This window comes from Acipenser ruthenus, chromosome 6 (genome assembly GCF_902713425.1).
Source record: "Acipenser ruthenus chromosome 6, fAciRut3.2 maternal haplotype, whole genome shotgun sequence".
Lineage (NCBI taxonomy): Eukaryota > Metazoa > Chordata > Actinopteri > Acipenseriformes > Acipenseridae > Acipenser > Acipenser ruthenus.
In genome coordinates, this window is record NC_081194.1 from 10,300,930 (window position 1) to 10,320,750 (window position 19,821).

Below are 19,821 nucleotides of genomic sequence, written 5' to 3' on the forward strand. Positions count from 1 at the left end.
GGGTTCAATCCCAGGTGGGGGACACAGCTGCTGCTGTACCCTTGAGCAAGGTCCTAGATTGCTCCAGTAAAAATAATGTGTAAAAAAAAAAAAAAAAAAAAAAAATGTAATTGCATGTAAAAAAAAAAATAATGTGATATCTTGTAACAATTGTAAGTCGCCCTGGATAAGGGCGTCTGCTAAGAAATTAATAATAATAATTACTCCAATCCAACCCCTTGTTTACTAAATATCTTATGATCCCCTGAACAGATAATCAAATACACAGGCAAAAGACTGTAAGAAGCAATGCATCCCACGAGAGGCAGTGATTGTCCAAAACCTGTTTCATAGGCTGTTTTCTTGGATATACTCTAGATGGCGCTGGCGCTTACTAATATAGAAAGACACTTTGGATGATCTTGCCTACATTAACTCATAGTTAAAGCACCTTAACACAGACATATCAGAACATTTTAAAATACAATATCTGAGTAATTGCATTAGTATCATAACAAAATTGACATTAATCAAAATGAAGTCAATACAATTTGAAGCTAATTACTGGAAAACAAATGTAGTAAATTAATACAATTGACCCAGTTCTTCTCGGTAGGTACATCTAAGAATGTAGCATAGAAAACATGTATTTGTATTGTTCTTTTTAGATTTTCAAATCGCCAAGCAAAGGTTTATTGGTTATTGTGCAAAACCTCAACAGTACATTACAGTCTCAATTGTCGACATATCTTGACAGCTGTATGTGGTTTGGGTAAAGCTATGCGCATTTAATTTTACTAAGTATTCAAAATGACCACATACACATAAAACATTTTTTATTCTCTATTACCTGTTCTAAGACAGCTATTTGTCTGTGCTGCTTTTCTGCCAGATAGCTGTAGGCACCTTTCATTTCACTGGTGTTCTTCACTGTTACACTTCATAAAAACGGCCATACATTTCCTTACTGCTCCGAGCACGGCTGACACACGACGGTACCCATTAGTACTGCTTTGGCATTTCATACCAGGGCCTCTCAAACTATAGCTATATACATTGTAAGAAAAGGAATCATGTGGCTCAAAAGAACAATGGATTGCATTCAATGGTGCTGGCTATTAGTTAAGCACCTGGCATTGTACCTGCTGAAAACATCCAGACGACTGAAAACAAATCCCCGTAGTACTGTTACAGGTAACTTAAGCCTTATATTCAAGCCTTATACTCTACCCACTTCTGCATGTAATATTATAAAAATAACCACTACTCTAACGTCCCCAAAATAGTCCAGACTTTTCTATTTGAAGTACATTTTATGGGCTATGCCTTTCGTCTGGAACAAGTTAACACAATTGTAAAGAATACAATACATTCTAAAACCCAGAGCCTCATTATAAACTAAAGACAATGAATATATACAAAACGTACTGCTTTGGGACAGTAAAAACATATGTTATAACCGAGGTATGTAATAACCAGGTATATGCACATACCTGCCAAATCAGCACAAAAATCAAAACCTAGTACTATACTAATTGATTAATGTACATATACAATGTATGTAGTATAAAGGTTTATTACAGAAGAAACAATATAAAACAATGTAACATGTAACTAGTACTGTACATTACTGTACAGTAAGTAACATTCTGTATTTTAATTATTTAATACAATAATTCTATGTTGCCTTGGATAAAGATGGTCAGCTAAATTAAAGGAGTGGTTTTGTTGGGAAAATGGCTTAGCCGTCCCAACCCTTTAGTTAGGGAAAGTTTATTTAGTGCTCCCAATTGGAGTTAGGCTTTTGTTTTGTGTGTTTCTGTTTTATTTTGTGTAAATGAGTGTGCAGGAAAGTGCTAAACTACAGTTTCTGTGTCTGGGTCCACCGTCTAAAGAGCGCAAACCAGCCTCGGCTGGGGGCTATATCACAATATATATATATATATATATACACACACACACACACACACACACACAAACACACAGTGTATCCGACTGCGGTGGGACCAGAGTAAGGGTGGGTATGTAAAAAGTAAAAATCCTGTTTTAAATACCATTATACACAGCTGTAACAATTACTATATTCACACACTTATTGTTTTGAGATTCAGCTTTTATTAGGGAGCTCCCCTAAATCCCTTGTTTAAAAAGATACAGGTTGAAGTTAATACGCCCCGCAGGCAAACAGGATTTATTTACATATCAACACACTGAACAGCTCACGTGACACTACCAGCAATGGCAGTGCATGGAGTACATACAACACAGTGTATGAAAACTTTGGTGGGATCTACAATCTCTGAACTAATCTTCTCTGTTCAATAATAAACTAACGTTGCTGAAGAGGTTGATCATGGCAGATAAACGGTTAGGGCGGATACGCGGTGGATTACTGTAATTAGCGTTGTATTCGTTATTTTATTGGGTAATTGGTTGTTTAATTACCTAATTAAATCCACCTGTATATAAAGACTCGGTATGTTCGGCTCGGTGTGTAGGAGAGCTTCTAAGCGGTATTTATGAGAAGAGAGTGGAGAACGAGGAAACAAACAATTACAAGTAAGATCTTTTGTAACTCCATTGAAGCTGAGTCAAACATCTGTCCCGTGTATACGTTGTGTATCTGGGTGAAATATGATCTTGTTCGGTGTATTGTCAGGGAAACGGCTTATCCATCCTGACAATAGTCAGGGAAACAAAACACTACTCCAAAAAGGAGTTAGCATTTTCTTTGTTTATTTTGTTTTGTGTGAGAGTTTTGTTCAAACCTTTTATTTGTGTTAAATTTGTAGCAAACATATTTGTGAAACCAATCATTACTGGCAAAGTAAACAAATCAGCCTTGCTGGACATGAAAATTAAACTTTATTAAACATTTTGACATGACATGAGTTGGAAGTTCATTTAAAAGCACAGGGGATTGTTCAGACAACTGATTTAAATAGAAAGACACCATCCAATTACCAGTAGGTAAGTTAGACCATTGTTACACTAAAACAATACATTCTAATGTTCGTGCACCAATGCTGCAGCTCTTCCAGCAGGTCGAGCAGTGACCAACCTTGTTTGCCCTGCAGAATTAGGGACAGATTAGTCCTGGCTTATTTGTTAGTAACAGACAATCACTTGGTGCAGACAGTGTTTGTGTGTGTGTATATATATATATATATATATATATATATATATAATGTATACACAGTGCCTTGCAAAAGTATTCAGACCCCTGACCAATTCTCTCATATTACTGAATTACAAATGGTACGTTGAAATTTCGTTCTGTTTGATATTTTATTTTAAAACACTGAAACTCAAAATCAATTATTGTAAGGTGACATTGGTTTTATGTTGGGAAATATTTTTAAGAAAAATAAAAAACTGAAATATCTTGGATAAGTATTCAACCCCTGTGCTGTGGAAGCTCCCAGTTTACACCGATGAAAGAAATTGCCCTAACGAGGACACAATTACCTTACCATTGGCCTCCACCTGTGAACCATTAAAGTTGCTGTCACATTTTCTGGATAAAAACCCCACTGTTGAAGGATCATTGGTCAGGCTGTGAATCTGAAGGAAAATGAAGAGCAAAGAGCATTCTACAGAAGTTAGAGATAAAGTAATATAAATGCATAGATTAGGGAAAGGGTACAACATAATATCCAAGTGTTTGGATATCCCAGTGAGCACAGTTGGATCAATAATCAGGAAGTGGAAGCTGCATCACACCACATAGGCACTGCCAAGAAAAGGCCGTCCCTCAAAACTCAGCGCTCAAACAACAAGGAGACTTGTGAGAGAAGCCACAGAGAGGCCAACAATCACTTTGAAGGAGCTACAGAGTTCAGTGGCTGGGAGTGGAGTAATGGTGCACCAGTCAACCATATCAAGAGCTCTGCATAACACTGGCCTGTATGGGAGGGTGGCAAGAAAGAAGCCGTTACTCAAAAAGTACCATCTGAAAGCACGTCTGGAGTTTGCCAGAAAGCATGAGAGTGACCCAGCTGCGATGTGGGAAAAGGTTTTGTGGTCAGATGAGACCAAGATAGAGCTTTTTGGCCAAAACTCAAAGCGCTATGTGTGGCGCAAACCTAACACTGCCCATGCCTCAAAACACACCATCCCTACAGTGAAGTATGGTGGTGGCAGCATCATGTTGTGGGGATGCTTCTCATCAGCAGGGACTGGGCATCTTGTTAAAATTGAAGGAAGAATGGATGGAGCAAAATACAGGAAAATACTGCAAGAGAACCTGCTTCAGTCCACTAAAAAACTGAAGCTTGGGAGGAAATTCACCTTTCAGCAGGACAATGATCCCAAGCCCAAGGCCAAAGCAACATTGGAGTGGCTCAAGAACAAAAAAGTGAATGTCCTACAGTGGCCCAGTCAAAGTCCTGATCTCAATCCCATTGAGAATCTGTGGCACTATTTGAAAATTGCGGTCCACAAGCGTCGTCCAACCAACCTGAACAACCTGGAGCAAATCTGCCAAGAAGAATGGGCCAAAATCACTCCAACACTGTGTGCAAAGCTGGTACATACTTACCCCAAAAGACTTAAAGCTGTTATTGCAGCGAAAGGTGGCTCTACCAAATATTAATGTGTGGCGGTTGAATACTTATGCAAGCAAGATATTTTAGTTTTTTATTATTCTTAAAAATATTTCCCAACATAAAACCAATGTCACCTTACAATAATTGATTTTGAGTTTCAGTGTTTTAAAATAAAATATCAAACAGAACAAAATTTCAATGTACCATTTGTAATTCAGTAATATGAGAGAATTGGTCAGGGGTCTGATGAATACTTTTGCAAGGCACTGTGTGTGTGTGTGTGTGTGTGTATATATATATATATATATATATAATATTAAAATCTTGTTTGTACAATTTCTGCATCTGTTACAGCCCCACAGTAAGAATCTACACCAACATATTTATTAGAAGAGGTCTGGTCTGTACTACATCACTTTTTCTCCATAGGGTAAAAAATAAAGTCTGTCTATAGACATTTAGCACCAGACTGAGAGACACAGCTTGGATCAAAGTCTGCAAAATGTCTATATGCAAAAATGAATGGCTTCAATTTCTTGGATATCTCTTTTTATAGTAGTACGAGCAAACTGTACGAGTACATGCAACATACAAGCTGGCCTCTGTGTTACTAACACACATTTAAATAACCTCTTTTTTTGTTTTGTGTTTACAAAATGTGCATGCAGCTTTGAACAGTTCCAGAGTCATGCTGCTCTACTTGTGTCATTATAAAATAAAATGGCCTGTTAAAGGATGAAAAGAAACGCTATCATTGCACCGGCACAGTCTGCAGTCTTTTTGTCACATTTACAGAAATTAACAAAGGGCTTTATTTATTTTTGTCAAGGCAAAGAGGAAATGATTCTCAAATTGATTTTATTTAGAAAAGGAAAAGAAGAAATTATCCACAAAGGGATTTTATCTTTGTCAAGGCAAAGAGGAAATAAAATAGACAAAGAGCAAATTGTAATTTGGCTTATTTTTGCAGTAAAAAAATCAAGCTTTTCTGCTTGGATTAATCTCAACATAATGTAAAACATAATGTAAAAGTCTGATAAAAACACTAAATCTGTGCAGGACGTTTCACCAAAACTTTTCAGTGCAACCCAAACAAATTTTAGCATGCTCTATCCAGGGCAAACAGAGGTGTCCAAACCAACACGCTTCCAGAGAATCCTGGGTACAGCTCAAAAGTGTCATATGCTAAACGCCCTTTATTGGTCAACATCTCGGGAAGTCAAGTATACATTTATACACAGAAAACTCTTTATGATTGTAGGAAAAAAACAGGATTACAAGTTAATGTTTTCCTGTCTCAATGAAGACTTAAGCTGCTTCACAGAAATTGCTTCAGAACATTTTCCCCCATGCAAAACATCAGAAAACATAAAAACCTGTGTTCATAATGCAAACATGTGTGCCTGTATACAAAAGAAAAAGGAAAAGAAAGGAACAGCACAAGTGTTGTTGTAAACCGAGATTCTAAACTTTTTTGAGAGAGAGAGAGAGAGATAAGAACCAGTGGCATCCGGGGGGGGGGGGGGGGGGGGTTTGCTCTTAATTGTTGAACGCTTTGCAATGCTTACAGAGACAGACTACAGCACTTTGAAAGGGACTCTGCCAGCATCGTGGAAAAAGTGCAGAAAAATCCTGTTAACACTGCTTACGGTTTCACTCAAAGTGTGGACAAACTTTTTTTTTCATTAAATGGAGTCAGGGACTTTCTAGTTTGCTTTGATTTTCTTTTAAGCTACACTATATTACTCATGATTTTGATTGTATAATATCACAAATAACAACAAGGGCTCTCACTGGCCTACTAGCTTCTGCCAATTGAAAGCAGCATTGTGATATTATTATTATTACCATTTTTTAACAGCCCTATTTTTTAAAAAAAAGTACTACCGACAAAAAAACAATAGGAGTGATTGTCTGGCTCCAACAAAGATTTGATCATGGTTACGTCTGGTTCTGATTGTTGTCCCAGTTGCTAAGTTCTACATTAGTAAGGATCTCCAGCCAGGTCACTATGATCTTATGCAAGGAGGTCCAGTTGAACTTTCGAGAGATGACTGGGAAGCCCGGCGGGCAAGGGGTGTTAATGTGGGATCCACCAGGGAAGAAGGCGGGAACAGTTTGTACCAGCTAATCACCATACTGGTCAAGTCTAACTCTTCCAATAGGATCTGTGCAACTCCCATGAAACATTTGTGGTCCATACGTCCATAGTCTCCCCAGACTATCACCTGTTTAGAAGAAACACATTTAACAGTGTTGAAGAAGAAAACATTGTGACAAATTATTTTATCCCATCCAACCTGTCGTTATTTTCCTGGCTTCAGGCAATATACATGCATTTCCATAGGCATACATTTGGAGTTCTGGGAAAATATTTTATATAGTTAGAGAATAATACCGAGCCTGTAAAGACGCTTTTCTACCGTACTGACTATGCAGAGCAAGCACAGTAACAATCTTTAACACGCAAGTTACAGATTAAACAAGTCCATGCTGATTTAAGACAAATTCAAATGAATCGTGCAAGAGTGACACATGGAAACGGAAAGAATGTACAGTAGTTCGCTGACCTGTAAAACTTTACCCTGTGGACTCTCCTCAAAAAGCAGTGATTGCTGATACAAGGGGTCCAGTGTTTTTCGTGCAATCTTTGTTTTCTTTTTGGCTACACATACTCCATTCTCCAGCAGGTAGACCTTAACATACGGAGCTGAAAAACAAGTAGTCAAATCAATATCTGCATTAAGCACGTTTCCCAAACTGGGAGTCACTACCAACATGTTGTGACCAAAAACTTAAGGGTTTATAAACTGTAAAGATCGTGGTACTTTTTTTTTTTGGACATTTACCTACACTATTTTACACTTTCACTTTTGCAGGAGCATAATGAATATGCTTATTTGTACTGTAGAATTGCATTATGGTAACAAGGCCATGGTTTTATGCTCTGTGTCACTCACCAGGAAGATTTTTGGAACCTGGTTTAGCTGTGAGGCCACGGGCTCTGATAACTTCAACTTCTAACTGCCCTTTCTTGTCCATCATCCCGATCTGAATATCACCTGTTAGAATGAAAGTCCCCAGACAACTCAATTTATATGGCTTTATAAATACAGTAATGACATACATATGGGTTGATGAAAAGTAACTTTCAACTGGATATTTGCGGAAAATAAAACAATTCTAAACTTATTTACAAAAATACAGTCAAACCAAATACTGTACAGCTGTACCACACATACAACTACAGCTCTCGCTGAGCTTTTTTTTTTTTTAGCACCCAAACAAAAAACAACTAGAAAAAACAACAACTATCCTTAAACGGGATGTCTTTGGCAAATCATATTTTTAAAACCTTCTTTTTTCCCTTCAACAGAACTAACTGAACTTTAGTAAGTCGATATAACCAGTAAAATTTGTGGAATAAAACATTTCTAAATATATTTACAAAATATAGTGATACAAGATACAGCTGTACCGTTGGTTTATTAATTTTTTAACAACATTTGTTTGCACATCTTTTGGAAAACTGAGTTAATTAATAACAATAATTAATAACAACTGTCTTTCATTGCGTGTGACGTCAAACACAACCCAGACTCCCCTTAACCGTGAGGGCTCGGTACGGCCCTGGCGCGGCTTGGTTGTACAGTGGAAAAGAGGCATGAGTTGAAAGGTTTTTAATTGCAGAAGTAAGATATGCGTGGTTCAAATAGAATAGGTAACTGCAGGTTATTAGTCATGATTCTAAGTTATGTCAGGCTTCTTTTCCTTGTAATTAATTGTCGCAGGTGAAGTCATACAGCCTAAAGGGTAACGTTGCCATAACTGGCACACCTCAAATGCACTGTCCTGTACCTTGTTTGGTAGGATTGTTACTAAGAAGATAATCACTTACCCATGGCAGGAGTGGCGAGAGTCTGTCGACCCACCAGCTGTGCCGGTCCTATCCCATCAAGGAAGTCACTGAACTGGCTGTCAGCTCCTAACCTCACCCCAGAGAATATCAAACTGGAAAGAGAAACGTGAAAATAAAACCCCAGGCCGCGGCGGTATCAACAACACTTTCTTTACACTTTGAAAGAAGTGGTCCATTAAGCAAATCAATGTATTCATTTAGTATTATGGGAAGTAAGCATCTGTGAATTAAGAGTTGGAATAAAGCTGTCCACATGAGTAAACGAGGAATCGATCATTTGATGCTTCCCTGGTGCTTACTGGAATTCAGTGGGAAGTAATATTTTAGTTTATACTGTAAACATTTGAATTCTTGTCACATAAGTTAAAAAAATACTTCAATGTTTTAGCAGATAAAATCCTGGGAAATACATGTAAATAAATGCATGCATTAAATGTGTCTAAAACCATTATTTATAGTTTACAGTAACATCATTGTTAATTCAATCTACATTTTACTCTAATTGAATCAGATCAACTTGGCATATTTGTTAATAAATATAAAAGGGTTAATTTATGTCACTTGAAATCAGAGCAAATATGTACCCATCGATTTGATTAACTGTTTGTCTGCCGGTCAACTTCACATCCTATCAACAACATTAATATGTACTTATACTGTGGGATTGTTTGACTAAATAAGTGCTTGAAATAAAAAAACGCACAGCAGGTACTACGGTAATATTGTATTTTGTACAAAACAACAGATTTACTAAGCTAAGGAAAATAAAAATGATTAATGTTTCCAAACTAGAATTGTAGGCTAATTATTTTTATTTTATACCAATGTGTTTTTCATTTTAGAAGCCAAGCTCACTAGATTTAAAACTTCCTTCTGGTCTGATTATATTTTCGCTACAGTACATTACCGACCAATCCTACCCCACCCATGTGTGCATCTCCAATGACTGACAAATTGCCAATAAGCAACTAAAACATAGGTCATTCAGTTCAGCAGGGGCCCCTATCAGACAGGACTATCTTCATGTTGGAACGCAAGTCCAGCTGACCTTATGCATCTTGTATAGTGTGTCTCTTATTATTAGAAGCAATGTCGTCTTGTGTGGTTTGGGCACATTGTCTCCTTAAACTGTGCAAAATGTTGGCCTTGATGTGTCCCTTGCAACTCGACAATATGTGTTGTTTGAAATGCTGCAATGTATTAGGAACTTTGGAATAAAGTTATACCCAGACTTTAGATGTTCATAGATTTCAACTTGACAAACTTGACTTTTAGCAGATTGTTTAACTGTTAAGATCTACAGTAACCTATATGACAAGAGAATTTCAGCATATGGATAGTATTTACATGGCACTGCTTTTGTACAGCATTAGTCCTTAATAAAGAAGGAAATTATATAGGTGGTAAAAAAACATTCCATGGCTACATCTCTCTCCTTTTTCCAAACAGGCTTCATCTTTCTGTCTTATGGTGTACATACTTCCCATTTGCTAACTCCGCTAGGAATGCTGTTGTCAGATGAAGATGCCAACCATTCGAAGTATTCAATATCACAGATTCGAGGAGCATTTTGCTATGTATCAGCCCATAATTGGATGAAACATGTTTGCATTCCAAATTCTACTGGGCCACCGCTCATTAAAATAAAAAATAGAAGAATGCATGATTGAGGGCATTTTTCAATGTAGGACATTTATCCCTACACCGCCATTCAGTTTCCAGTATTATTATTATTGAAGGTATTTCATTGAGATTGAGAGTCACAGTGTAGACGATTGGTTGGTATTACCTAAAACAATGTACTGTCATAGCACATTCTTTAGTCTGATTATCTGTTAGAACCTTATTTATACATTTGCCTTGACTTATGAAAACTGAGTTTCTTTCTGACTTTTTAGATTTCAAAGATGCCAAGTAATATACCTTCTTAATCCCAAAATCATGACAGAGCCTCATTAGATTTGAGCATAGTGTGATTGGTCAAAAAACTGACATGTAGGACAAATGACTACATTTTTTTATTTTTTATTGTTATTACTTTCTGTTAAAATGCTTAGGGCTTAGATTGTCTTATTTCTCGAGCTGGTCTAAACAGGTTGGCATTAATAAACCATCAATCTTAAAGTTACATAAGCATACTTCAAAGGATTATTCACAGTGCATACTTATCTGCCAGCAATGCGCAACTAAACGTTTGCCCTTTAATTAAAAATGAATCTGTCATTATTTTTTTTAGTTTTTGCATTAGGATGTTATGTCCTTTACAGATTAGGAATACTAGATTATTTTTTTAAATGCTCTGTAGATTATGTGAAAACTAACATAAATGCCTTTAAAGTGAGCTCTTCAAGGCCCTGGTATCCAATTCAATGGCCAGCAACACCAGGTAACAGTTGATTTCCAGCAACAACACATAACATAAATATTTTACCTATGCAGAACCATCAACATGAAAAGATGCAAACACTGTGGCAAATGTGTATTTGATTTGTAATGGTATTTTAACGACTGACATTGAAAATACATTGCTTGAGTTCTTGTAAAAGGAAAATTAAAAAATATATATTTGTGAAGAAAAATCTAAAATAACTTCCAAGTAAAAATAAATATTCCAACTTTCTGCCATCTTTTGCTTTACAAGAACTTGAACCCCCTCAAGCTTCAAGCCCTTATACAAGTTTACCATGGTATTTTAACTTTTACCATGCTTGTTACATGGTAATACCATGTATTAACCATAATTTACCCTGGTTTGCCATGTTTATTAATATGCTTTACCATACCTCACTGTTCTTTACATTGCTTTCCTATGCTTTACCATGCTGTCACAATGCTTCATTATGCTTTGCTATGCTTTTACTATGGTAACATTTATAAGGGATGCTTTGGCACGCCTTTCCCTTTTCCAATTGCAGCTTTTACTATGACTGATGTGTTTACAGTGTCGACTGAGCTCCTTAAGAATGCAGTGAACTGGAAGTGTAATAGTGTAAAAATCATCATAATGTGTCCATCTTGCAAATAGGTAAATGTAAGACCTGCAAAATGATTGCAATACACATTAGGCAAGATTCGCTGGAATTATTTTGTTAGTTTAATGTATTTAAGTGGTGCATTACTTGTGAAGAAACAAAAACAAAACAGCAACTTTGTGCAAGCAAAACAGTACAAGACAAAATCCACCTTTAAAAAAAAATACTGTATTGGCAGTCTAACTACTGTTGAAGGTAGCACAAGGCAATTCAGTGCAATGAAAGTTTAAAACAGAAAACAGTTGTCCTAATAAAAGATTATCACATTTCACTGAGCCCCAGCACTGACTCACTTCCCCTCCGAGCTGTAGCTGTTCATGCTCCCATCGGTAGACTCACGGCTCGGCTGCCGGGCCATGCTGTTTCTCATTTCCACAGCCATCCCCGTCTCTGTGCTTCTTTGTATGGTACTTTTCAACTTCTTGTGGGCAGCTTCTGAAAACAAATGCATCTGATGAAACAACCGGTGCATATCAGTTAAATTGAGTAAATGAAGGAATGAACAAATCAGATGAATCATTATATACAGAAAATTGTGTAATTATTACAAAAGGGTGGATGTTAATGAACCTTCTGGTACAGCCATCGGACCACAATCCTGTTTACTGCAACTCAAAACTTAGGAAAGACAAACAGACTTCTACAAACTGCACTGAAGCGGTTCACAACAGTTCTGGTGTCATTGCACATACATATCCATGCTTCGGAATTAATTAAAAAAAACAAACAAATACAATTCTCTGTCTTCCAGCAAAAGTCATTCAACTGCTTCTGTGTTTTTAGGCACTCGTCACTTTGTTTAATTTCGTAACAACTGCACCACTTTCCATCAGAATTCATTGTGCTGTTCCTTCGAAGGGTATGGTGGTCCCCATGGTGGTGTTTAGAAAATATTAGCTGAGCCAGCTCTCTTAAGACGCTCTCCTGGGCTCATTTCCCGTTAAGCCATCTGCTGCTCTGGACATATATTGCTTTGCATATTGTAGCCCTCACTGGCGCTGAGCAATAAAAGTAGGAGATCTCCTTTTAAATTAAATCTGTTAAATTCTTCAACTTCATTCTTAGATGAATGGGTTATCACAGAGGGAAGAATCAGACAATTTAGGTAGCCAATTGCTACACTGATAATAGTCTCTACTAAAGGGTACCAAGACGTTAAACACAAAGGACAATTAATTACCAATTACATATCAATACCTGCTTGCTAAACTATTCTAAAACAAAATGGCCGAAATGGTTTACTAGATCAATTAAAAAATAATATTCAGAGAAAAAAGGCACTTTACAGAGCGTTTTAAAGGGACAAAGTACAAAATACACAGAAAGAGTACTTGGAACTGCAAACTGCAAAGGCCAAGAAAGAAATCGAAATGAGCATTGCCAAGGGGGCTAAAACCAATTCCAAAACGTTTTTCCAATATTATAACAAAAGAACATTCAAGGAGGAAGTAAAATGTCCAAGAGATACAAATGGCAAAATCATAGATGAAGAGAAAAAATAGCAAATATATCAAATGATTACTTTCCACGTTTTTGCAAAGGAGGATACGGACATGCCCCACGTCGACCTGTTCCTATCTAGTTTTAAATAACTTTAGCATAACAGAGGCAGAAGTGTTAAAGAGACTATGAGCTCTTAAAATAAACAATTACAGTGTACATGTATATGACTCCTAGGGGAATATATATATATATATATATATATATATATATATATATATATATATATATATATATATATATATATATATACACAGTGCTACCCCGTTATAATTGGAGACTGCGTTATTTGTGTTTCGCCGGATATTGGCATTTTTGTTCCCGAAATAATTTACAACGGCCAAATTAATATTGAAGCGTACTGTGGAAAATGAAGGAAGGAGACAAACATAATTTGCAGGTACTCGAATCCACCGTTTATTGGGACGATTATTCTGGACCCCTGTCAGCCTGGGCCACACCAAAAACAACAAACAGTCTTGCACATTCACACAGCAGCTTGTCTGACTCAGCTGTCAGCTCTGTCCACATTGATGTGGGCTTTCATGTCCCTGTCTGCTCGAACGTCAATAAAACCCAACGTTTGAGAGTCAAATTGCATTATGGGGGAAATGTGAGCCACGACCTTACCATGTTATAACCGATTCTGCACTATAACGGGATAGCTGGAGGCTGTGTGGTCCAATGGTTAAGGAAAAGGGCTAATAACCAGGAGGTCCCCGGTTCAAATCCCACCTCAGTCACTGACTCATTGTGTGACCCTGAGCAAGTCACTTAACCTCCTTGTGCTCCGTCTTTCGGGTGAGATGTAATTGTAAGTGACTCTGCAGCTGACGCATAGTTCACACACCCTAGTCTCTGTAAGTTGACTTGGGTAAAGGCGTCTGCTAAATAAACAAATAATAATAATAATAATAATAATAGCACTGTATATATATATATATATAGAATAAGAAATGAATGAAAGAATGCTTAATTATTCTTGGTTGCGCAGCAGACTTACTGTCGATGGAAGTCTCCATTTGCTATTTTCTGCTCAATTTTACAGAGCAAATCAAGCCGGATGCTCAGTACATTTTCATGATATCGTTTAGTTGAAAACTGTAAAAAACGAATTGCCTGTTACATCTTGACTTGATAAACTAGGAATAAATCAAATTAAAAAGACCTCTTCAGAATGAGCCTCTTCAAGGTTCAAGGCTAGTTGTTTAAGGAGTTATTTAAGTAAAGTCCTGTGTTTTTAATAGTTCAAATACTGTAATTATTTGATTTGTTTTTGGGAGGTGGATCGGGGTGCAAATAAGTGCAATATTATTACATTTAGGACAGAGTCTTCTCTAAAAATAATAATAATAATACAAAATCTCGGTGACATACATACACTGCAGTTCTGTAAAAAAAACTGTCTGCCTCGGCTAAACAAACAAAAAGCAAGATTTGCTGGCACTAAGTGATCAAGAATGAAAAGATGGGAATTCATTGTTAGGGTTGGCCTCCAGTCTGTCTTGTTTCATTTCCAATAGCAGATAACGCTGAGGGCGAAGGGTCTTATTTTGCAAGGTTAAAGTTTGCCCCCATTTTTATGTTTTTTGTAAAGGAACAAAACAATTTTAACATTATAAAACTAACAAGAAACATGTAATATCAGTATTCATCAATATAATGAATAATGAATACTGAACAAAGCTTAGCTTACTGTTCTTTTTTTTTTTTAGCACAGACACTGCTCTGTCACATCAGAAATATTTTTTTGTATTTTATTATTTGCTAAACTAATATGATATATTTTTTCCCCAAGAGCGCTTTAAAATAAAATGATTCATGGCAGGTACATGCTTGGGAAACCATTGTGCTCTATTGCTGCTCACATGCTGAAGAGCGGTCAGGCAGTACCTTTGGCATATCGAGTTCGGTGGTACCATAGCAATATTAGAATGGTTTATTGTAATGCCCTCATCTAGTCTTCTGGGCTCTAAATAATCCCCAAACTACAGTATATATGCTCATTTTAAATATAATCCCTCATGTCTCAACACATTACGACATGTTGTAAACTACTGCACTACGACCCAATCGCCTGGACCATATTTATTATGGAGAACATCACTTGAGCAGAATTGTCAACCCGAAATCACCCAAAGATTTCATTTCCACTCCAAAGGCAAAATTGCAAACCACAAGCTGATCCCCAAACGTCAGTGTAACAGGCCACCATGACACAACCCCACAATCATACCGTTTTACACACTTGTAGTCAAGTCCTCAAACCTGAAGTCCGAGTCTGTGTCCGAGTCTCGATTGTCGAGTCCGAGTCTGAGTAATTATACATTATTTTTTTGCACAAGACCCAATGTATTGCATATGATAAATATTTGATCTCACATACCAGTGAGCAGGAGGGTGATGGGAAATGTAGTTCTGAGAGGTCCATGCGGGTACATGGGAAGCCATCTTGAGGCAGGGAATACAATTTAAAAGTTTAAAAAACAAGACACACACCTTACGTAAACAATTGTAGCTACACATGGGAACATGTAAGACAATAAAATAAAAAGGTCCTTATGTACCCTTTAAGAGGCTCTAAAAGTATGATTATAACTTACATGATTACTATTTTTCATTTGGTTTTGTTTTCAGTAAACTCAAAATTAAAGTACGTATTTTTCAACAATGCAGTTTTAGAAATGTATTTATAAAGTGCTTAAAAAACTTACAACACGGTTTAAAGTAGTAAAGATAAATAAGTACTTGTTAACCATGCTGACATCATTTATTCCTTACAGAACTTAATGCGATAGATGGGTTTGTGTGGGGGGGTGTTTACCATTTGGATTTGTGTGTGGGGGGGGGTGTTTACGCTGCAACCTAACTCTCTTCCAATGAATTATTCTTACTATGATTGGCTGCAAAGACAACAGGGTTAACCAGTGATTGGATATTGTTTTGTTGGGTGGTTTTTTATTGTGCACAGGTTTTCTAGTGACTGTAATATGACTTGTGTAGTAGAAAATAAAAAAGGACTCGTTGTTAATATCTCTGAGTCACGGAGCCTAAATGTTTGAATCCGAGTCACACAAAGTCGAGTCTCAGTCGAGTCCGAGTCCCGGAGTCGAGTCCTACAAGTCTGCCATTTTAGTAAGATTACATAACTGAAGGAGTTACAGTATTGTACTTACCTGTGTCCAAAAACCCCAGACTAAAATGCTTTGCAGGAAACTGGAACTACCGTGAACAACTCAGAATGTTAAACTCGTTGTACCTTACCATACAATTTCATACATCTTTCATGAATCTTGCTACGCAGGCTACGCAGTTTTGGAATAGGAAAAGCAGCTCTATAATAGTTTTCAGTTACAGGAAAGAAGGTGTTAAAGCGGCAAAATGACCAAGGAAGTACCTGAACCCTTATCCTAAATACAAAGGCTTTCTCCCAGTGTAGTAGCAGATGTCATGTTTAAAAATAAAACATGTTTGTTATAACTGCACATTTAAAACCTACAGTATATAGGAAATGGAAGTGTATGACAGGTAAGATGTATGGCACTATTTTAGAAGCTACAGCCAATTTAGTTTAAGTGCTCCTACGTGCTTTGTATTATTAACCATTTTATTTGGATTTTTCAAAACTATTTTGTATTACAGTACACTATAGCAGTAAAACGCTTGGTAAATCTAGTCTGGTATGTCAGTCAATGTACAGTATTAGTTGCACAATAGCTTCCTACTAAGCCAATAATGTATCCAATGTTCCCGAAAGCAGGTTCTTTTTGTGCAATGACTCATTCTTTCAGCTAGAATGGTGATGCTTTATGACAGCTCTGTCAATCCTGCACATTATCAAGGTACAGACAGAGCTGAACAAAGAGCTTTAGCTTCCTATCCCAATCTTTTCTCTTTGACAGTAAGATTTTTAACCTTTTCCTTGAAATTACCCCCTGCATTTTGTGTTATAGAGTGCAGTTTTCAGTTCTGCCTATTAATGTATGGTTCGATTTTCGAATGTAGTTTTGTACAGTTTGCTTAGATGTGGTATGCAATAAATGACATCATGTTTAATTTTTCATTGTAATCATTGTTGTCTGCAGCAGTGTTCAGGAAGTGCAGTTTAAATGTACTGATTAGTATATGCCAATGACAACAACGACCAGGCTATTTCATCCTTGTCTCTTTTGCTATTTAGAATTTTCCAGCAGCACAAGAAAAGCTGAGGCTCATGTAGGTAGACAATAGCCAAAGCCAGATAAACCTAGTTGTACTGGTCACTCTTGGAACCCAGAGGAGGGCAGAGTGAGTTACAGTTATTGCTATATTCAGGTTTCATTTTTACTATGGAAAATGCATCACCAAAGTAGCTCTATGCATAGATAATTTTTGTTTAGTTTATTAATGGTTAACAGCTAGTTTCAAATCAACGTACGATGGCTTTACTAAACTCCCTCGGAAGCTGGTGTCTGTTTTGAATACAGTAAGGTATTATTGTAAGAGCGAGAGACGCTTTCTTTTCCAACAGATACTTTGGGGGTAAGTTTTAAATTGCTAAAAGGAGGAATAGTTTCCCAGTTTTTCTACAAAATGTTTAAAATACCAGTGCTTCTGTAAAAACGAAGCACACGTTATAAAAACAAGGACTGTAGTTAAATGGGTGTTGTGGAAACAAGGAAAATGACAATTACACTGCTCGATACCACAGACTGAGCTTGTTTTTGTCCAGTGTTGGTCACAGTTTTCTATTACTGATCCATGTCTGTTTCAATAAAAAATGTTTTAAAGAAACTGTTGGCCGGCAAGCTTACATTTTAAACCATGTATAAATGAATGAAACAAATAAAATAATACTGGTAAATGACAAAATTGATGACTTTAGCATTTTATTTATTTCTCACTGGACATAGTACCTTCTCTGAACATTGTAGAGTTCTTAAATTCTTGAAAATGATATCCTTCAAAACTGTATTGTATCTGTATTCAAATCTGTATTGAATCCAGCTGAAGCTGAATTTGAATTTCAAAAAATGATTACAAGAAAAACAAAGTGCAGCGCTTATTAACGTGACTCAGCAACCTACTGACTAAGAAGTCGCTGCAGATGTAATCAGTGCATGTATATGAGATTCAGTTTTCTGAAAAGTGCTGTTTTCTGAAAACTAAATTAGAATGTTAGTTTTCTAATTGGAAAACATTTGTGTTAACATGACTTGGAACAGTTAATCCGATGTTTTCCAAAACTGATATTCTTGTGTAGATAAAACAGCACTGAATGAGGAAAGGGTAAAGTATTCTATGTGTGCAATGTGAAACCAAAGTAATTCTTAAAAAAGCAGGACACTTAAAACCTATAGAATGAAAGGAACTTAATCAATCCTCATCTGTTTGGAACTTAATTACTAATAATTTAGGGAGTGTCTATTTAGATTGTGGGGCACTTCTTCAATATATACTGTATACAGTACAATAATTAACAAGAAGCTACAAACCAATTCTGGCACAGCATAGCCTACGTTTTAATAACAGCGAAACCCTGACTGGAATGGTTACTAGTATGGGTCACGGCTTATCTCGTTAAACCATTCCACACAGCTCAGAATGTGACATTACACACTCAATAAGGTCTGCAAAACACAAATCTCCCTTCTGTAGAAAATCCCCAGGGTATGAGCACAAAGCAGCCCCACCACTTTTTTCAATCGATTTGAAGAAAAATCTGGAGCCGTAGCACAGTCTTAAAGCAAAACATGCCAGTCCAAATCACTACAAGATTAACTGATCATCTCATAACTATAGGAAAACTATCACACAGTTCTAATAATTGTACAGTTTCAGCTTTGCCTTTTACCTTATTAAATGTATATCCCCAGGATGTATGACTTACTGTACATTAATGTGTTGTTGTCTCTCTGGCTTTCAATAGATACCCTGAATTTTAGGATAATTAGGGTTATTCTGGTTAAAGGACAGCATGGCATGCTCAAATAAAGAATCTCAAGATTATATTTGAATTAACTCCCATCAGAATGCATTGATTTTAGTGTGTGTATATATATATATATATATATATATATATATATATATATATATATATATATAATATAAACAAGGTACAACATAAATACCAAAGTATGTATTTATGTTGTACTTTCTGCACCTTTAGTATTACTTTAAAATATTTTTTTATTTTTAATATTCTAGTTTGCATTGCTGTTAAATCATTAGTCAGACTAATACGTCATATACCAGTTTACAAATATTAAGCGGGTACTATAACAAAGAAGTATTCACTATGAATTCCACATGAATTCCTTTTATATCATATCAAGTTAACACCACTGGAAGATAATTCATTATACTTTGCCTTGAAGAAGCTCACAAGCTGAAAGAATGCGAAGACCCTGTTTGTTGTTACAATAAAAATATCTAATGTATGGTAACTACATAATTATTCATATTAATCCCCAAGTCAAACATTACTTCATGTACAGCCCTCTGAAGTGTGGAAGTTAATTGTATTACATTATCAAACGCCATTCTCCTAAAAACAGTGAACCAATTACAATATTTACTCACATTATTTATCCGAGTGACAGCTTGCCTTTGGTACAGAGTGCTCTGTGGGATGCTTGTTGAAATGCAAGACCCAGCCAAGGCAAAGTTCTTATACAGTACCTCGTTTTATCTCCTTCTTACAAGTTCCTTCAGGCAACATACATCTAATAGACTTTTAAGTTTTGTGCAATGAGAATCAAGGGTCTTAGATCTGAAGGGGTGGCCTTTCAAGCAGCTTATCCCCGTTTGCCTTTATGCACTTAAAACCTTTTATTTTCCATGGCTTGTTTTATTCAGAAATAAT

General features: G+C 36.4%; 1 protein-coding gene across 40 annotated transcripts in view; it reads right to left on the reverse strand.

Annotated features, from left to right (window-relative positions):
- Positions 1-4,768: 4,768 nt before the first annotated feature.
- LOC117411104 (regulating synaptic membrane exocytosis protein 1-like) overlaps positions 4,769-19,821 on the reverse strand; it is a 130,783-nt gene continuing 115,730 nt past the window's right edge. For 39 of the 40 annotated variants that reach the window (XM_059024965.1, XM_059024966.1, XM_059024970.1 and 36 more), the window contains 5 exons: positions 11,771-11,912; positions 8,425-8,537; positions 7,487-7,588; positions 7,097-7,236; positions 4,769-6,754 (listed from right to left, as the gene is read on the reverse strand). In XM_059024965.1, coding sequence (XP_058880948.1) covers positions 6,536-6,754; positions 7,097-7,236; positions 7,487-7,588; positions 8,425-8,537; positions 11,771-11,912 — 716 coding nt within the window. In that variant the 3' untranslated portion in view covers positions 4,769-6,535. The remainder of the gene's footprint in view (positions 6,755-7,096; positions 7,237-7,486; positions 7,589-8,424; positions 8,538-11,770; positions 11,913-19,821) is intronic. The other variant, XM_059024961.1, reaches the window with a different exon arrangement.